Genomic DNA, 5,109 nt, shown 5'->3' on the forward strand with positions numbered 1-5,109 from the left:
CTACATTTGCCCCACCAATTTGTGATAAACAACATTTCACTTAAACATTATCCGATTGCTATTTATCCTGTATATTCACTGAATTTATGCTGAATATTCAACCCTGAACAGGCACCTTAGGACTAAGTGTTAACCTCCTACATCCTCTTCCTTTGCAAACTTAAATGCCTGATTCTAATTAATAAGTTTTAGCGGACTATTATTTTAACACACACACACACACATTCACATGTTTTAATATGTTTTATGGCCTTTAAGGATCTTTGTCCGAAAGCCAAAGGTTTCTGAAGGTAGGTTTAATGGGGGGTGTCTGCTCCCCCCCAAAGGAAAAGCCCTATAACATTTTAATGCCAGTTAAGGTCCCTGGGGCGCCTCTGTTCACAGGTCTCTTTCCAGCTGCGGGCGAGAAAAGGGAGGCCCTTAGATTTCAGCTCCGAGGAAGGAGCATAGCTGCCAAGTTATCCCTTTTTTAAAGGGATTTTTCCTTATGCTGAATAGGCTTCATCTATACCCAACTTGGCAGCTATGGGAAGGAGCTTCTCAACCCAGCACCCAGTACGACAAAGCGGCGCTCACGAGGTGAGGTCACGCTGCTCAAAGCCTCAGTTTCCTACCACCTTTTTAACCCCAAACTGCAGGTTAGGGCGGTGCTAGGGCGCGTGATTGTAGCCTGGAGGCTCCTTCGGGGAGGGGGGGGCGTTTAACCCTTTCCCTGCTTGCCATTGCAGCTCTCCAAATCTCCTCGACTAAGACGTTGGTAATGAGCGTTTCCCATCAGCTACACAAATGACAACCATAATACAGTATTTAAATCCTGAATTTGTCTTGAGCTGTCTGCTTTCAAATAGATGATCATCCCCATTTCCTGTTGTTGTTGTTTAGTCGTTTAGTCGTGTCCGACTCTTCGTGACCCCATGGACCATAGCACGCCAGGCACTCCTGTCTTGCACTGCCTCCCGCAGTTTGGTCAAACTCATGTTCGTAGCTTCGAGAACACTGTCCATTTCCTACTCAATGGATAAACAGGGCCACCATTCAGCCAGGTTCATTGGGGCAATGGGGAAGAGGGGGGAACCAAGCATTTACATGGAAACCTCTATACAGTATCTATCAGCCTCTATCTGTGTATATCTAACGATATTGATCACAGCCCATGTGCCTCTAAGCGATGTACAGGAGACCCAGTACAGAAAGACAAACGGAGCTAAAGGCCAAGCTAGACATAGTTATGTCCAATACGAACTATACCTATGTCTAGCTTTAACTCATTTTTTCTTTCTGTATTGGGTCTCCTGTACATCGTTTAGAGGCACATGGGCTGTGATTAATATTTGGATGGATGTGCCCTCTTTATTCCCAGAGGAGGAATCGGTCCTTCCAAGCCTCCGGTCAGGAGCAGCTGAAAGCCTGACCATTGCCTCCCAACAAATCCTTGGCCCAGCAACAGCTAAGGGGACACTTGGAGAGGGTTACGGGGAGAGAAGATAAAGCGCCCCTCTTTTTGCCTTGGCACAACCGCCACGGCCCAACCGGCAACGGGTCCAGCTTTTGATCCCCGTTTCTCCTCTTTTGCACTTTCGGGGTTCTTTCCCGCATCATGCACAAAGGAGCGCAGTGGACCCAAGTCAGTGCAGACGTGATTAGGAACTGGGTGCCTGTGGCGATTTTCTGGGTAGAAATGTGCCTCTTATTTGTCAAGCCAAGAACACTAGAACCTCTGTTCATGTTCAAATAAAAACCATAAATAATCACCATCACATTTTAAAATACAGCAGCACCTTTTAGAGTTAACAGTCTACACACGCTCAGTTTGCTTAATTTTCCTAGGATTCTTGCTGACCCAGAACACCTTTTCCATGCAAAACTTCTGCCGCTTGTTAATTCGGATTCCCACTTGATGGGACGCTTCGCCTTTCCCGTGTCCTGCCCTCCCCAACCGTCTGCTTCCCTGTCCTGCCTCTCTTCCCCAATTTGGATTGCCACCCCCTCGTTTCCACCTTACCTGCGCTGGAAGGCCGCATGGCGAGGGGCCCGGCCCGGCTGGGCAGGCAGTGCAGCATGGTGTTGTCGAAGGGGTTTCCCCAGCCCGGGCTGGTGAACTGGGAGCCCACGTAGGGCGCGTAATAGGAACCGTTCAAGGGCCGGAACTGCTCGCGGGGGCTGTAGGCGGCCGACTCCCGGGCGCCGCCGTTGCTCGCCGGCGAGCTGCTGCCCGGGTAGCTGAAGCGGCCCGACGCCGGGTGGGCGCACCCTCCACCCGTGGCGCCGTAGGGCGCGGAGGGGCTTTCTGGGCCCGCTTGCGGGGGCCACGCCGCCGGCCCACCGGCCTGCCCGGGCCCCGGGGTGCTGGGCAGGTAAGGCAGCATGGAGCTCACGCGGGTGGTAGGCACGTAGACAGGCGATCCTGCCGAGGAGGGCACGAAGCCGCCGCCTGCACCGCCCGTACCCGGGGACGAGGCGTCGTAGGGGCCCGGCTGCAGGCTTTGGTGATGCGAGTGGTGATGCGCGTGCGGGTGGTGGTACATATCCTCGACGGGCGGCTGCGGCTGCTGCGGTAGCGGCTGCGAGGGATCCGGGCTCAGCTTGGCCGACGTGCGGCTGGACCAGATGAGCTTGTTGGCCTGATCCAGGTCCGCTAAAAGCAGCACGTCCTCCCAGCTGGAAAGGCCGGACGGCGCCGCGGCCAGGGAGACGAAGGGGGCCAGAAAGGACCGGCCGTCGGGGAGGCCCAGCGGCTGAGAGGTCTGCAGCGCTCCTCCCGGCTCCTGCTTGAAGGTCCGGCCGCCGCCTCCGCCGCTACCGCTGCCGCCAGGGGAGCAGCCCGAGGACGAGGAGGGCGACGGCGAAGGGCAGGGCAGCTCCCGCGGTGCCAACGAGTAGGGCAAGTCGTCGGGGCCGCAGCGCTTCAGCAGGCACCAGCCACTCTCAGCCAGGGCCATCCAGCTCCGAGGCGCTCAGCAATTCTCCCTCGGCCTTGCAGCGGCGGCGGCGGCGGCAGCTTCTGCTTCTCCTTCGAAGCTAGGGTGGAAGAGAAGAGGGGAAAGGCCCGTTAGCAAATGCCAGAGGTAGACGGGGCTCTCTCTCCCCACCCGGCCACCCACCTGCCCAACCACCCGATTTCAGTCTTGCAACTTAAGAAGCACGTTGTTGTCGAAGAGTGCCTCTGGGCACGTGCAGAGTACTAGCCGCTCACTACTAAGGAACCGCAACCGCGACCCTCACAACCGAAGCTACAAGAAAGGGCTTTTAAGCCGCCCGCCGTACCCCTGTTCCTCTCCTTTCTCGAAACTAGCCACTGACACAAAATAAAGCGAGGCCTGTGGCGAGTGCGCGGCTCTCCGCTCCCACACCAACGGCCGCGCAGTCCTTTCGCGGACAAGAAGCACAAGAAGCGAGCCCTTTCGCTTGGGTTCCCCCAATCCCATCCCTGCCTCTTTCCTCCTCCCCAGCCTCGGCTTGCCCACCTGCAAAACGGAGCCGAGCCAGTGGAGTCAGCCGCGGGCGCAGCGCAACGAAGCTCTTTGAGCTCCGCGGGGACGCAGCAGGAAAGTGCAGCGCCTGCGCCGCGTCAAAAGGAAAGCAAAGCACACAAGCGGGCTTGGGGTGGGTGGGAAGATCTCAGCAGGCTACTCCTCGCTTGGTCCCACCTCAGCGTCTTCCAGGATCGGGAATCCCTCCGGAGTAGCGCCTGCCCCAGAACAGCAGCAGCACCGCTCAGCCTGCCCGCCCGCCGCCGCACCGGGTCCGCTCGCTCCGCCCGGGCTGCCTTTTGCTTACAGGCAGAACGAGTGACAAAAGCCAGAGGGGGCGGGGGATGCGGGCCGCCTCCGCCAGGACCAGCACCCCCGCCCACCAACAACCCGCTCGCCGCCCAGCCCCACTCCTTGGTTTCAGCCAATGAGTCACTGGAATGGCTCCAGAATGAAAACAATTCGCAATGCAAGCGAACGGGGGCGACGGAGAAAAGGTGCTGCCGCCGAGCAGCCCAAGGGCTCAAGGGCAGGAAAGTCAGGGGGTGATCAGTGACATACTCCCTTCTTGGAGGTCCCCAGGGCAGGCTGGGTCGGGGTTGGCTGTGTGGGCTGCCCCCCACCCTCGAGGATCAAAGCTGCCAAGGGGAAGTAGAGGAGGAAGAGGTTGGTGCCATCTCCTCTCCGGCTCGCCGCGGCCTGCAGAGGGAGACCCGCCTGGGAAGGGGGCCTCGTCCGCAGGTCAATGGAAGCCCCGAGCCCTGCTTGCAGTCTCGGCCTTATTCCAGCCCTCCCCACGATCCAGGCTCCGGATCATTGATCCAGGGAGCGTCCCAGTGCCGCCGCAGTCGTGCGCGCAGAGCCGGCAAAGCCTCGCCCGCCGTCCGGCCCCAGAGGCTCTAAGTGCCCAAATTCTCCCGCGAAAGGCGCAAAATGGGGGAGGGTTCCCTCAGGGTAGAGGGGGCCGAGATGTCAGCGATTAGGCCGATTAGGCAGACCCCGGGAAGAGGATGCTGACTGCCCGGGCTGGGGGCCTCGCCGGGCCCTGGAGAAGTCCAAGGACCCCCCTCCCTCTCCAAGTTTCCCAGTCGCACCTTTGTGGCGGCGGCGGCGGCTCTCCGAGGGTCCTTGTCGGGTGTGTCTCGGCAGGAGGCAAGGCTGCCAAGGCGAAGAGGCGAGGCGAGGCGAGCGGGGCTGCGCGGCGGCTGCTGTATGTATAAAGAGCCGAGCGAGAGGAGGCGCCTCTCTCAGCGCGGCAGGAAAAGTGCAGCCAGCAAGTCCTGGTTGGAATCAGGGAGCTCTGAGCAAACAGCAAGGAGAGAGTATGGGGGCAGGGAAAGAGGAACGGTGGGGGTGGCTAGCTGGGTGGGTGGGGGTGGCTTGGCGGGGGTGCCCGTCCCAGCGCCAGCCAGCCCCCCCCCCGCGCCCAGGAAAACAACCCGGCGCTGGGGTGGAGAAGCCAAGCCAGCCCTCCCCTCCCCTTGTAAGCCAATGAGGTGCTGAGGAAGGAGGCGAGGGGAGGCCGGGACAGGATCGGGAAAAGCGAAGCGCAGGCAAAATCCCTCCGGCAAAATGCGCGGCTCCCAAAATTGCCTCGGGGATTCAGGCGCAATACCACCCCTTCCATCTTTCCCCTTCA

The 5,109-nt window shown here is 59.1% G+C and overlaps 1 protein-coding gene across 3 annotated transcripts in view; it reads right to left on the minus strand.

The window, feature by feature from the left end:
* The window catches only part of GATA6 (GATA binding protein 6), a 34,183-nt gene extending 29,426 nt beyond the window's left edge, over positions 1 to 4,757 (minus strand). The window contains exons 1-2 of one of the 3 annotated variants that reach the window (XM_035125182.2): positions 4,565 to 4,757; positions 2,003 to 3,018 (exon numbers count right to left, since the gene is read on the minus strand). In XM_035125182.2, the coding sequence (XP_034981073.1) occupies positions 2,003 to 2,939 (937 nt within the window). In that variant the 5' untranslated portion in view covers positions 2,940 to 3,018; positions 4,565 to 4,757. The other 2 variants (XM_035125181.2, XM_035125180.2) reach the window with 2 other exon arrangements.
* Positions 4,758 to 5,109: the final 352 nt, after the last annotated feature.

Source organism: Zootoca vivipara, chromosome 8 (genome assembly GCF_963506605.1).
Source record: "Zootoca vivipara chromosome 8, rZooViv1.1, whole genome shotgun sequence".
In the NCBI taxonomy this organism is placed as follows: Eukaryota; Metazoa; Chordata; class Lepidosauria; order Squamata; family Lacertidae; genus Zootoca; species Zootoca vivipara.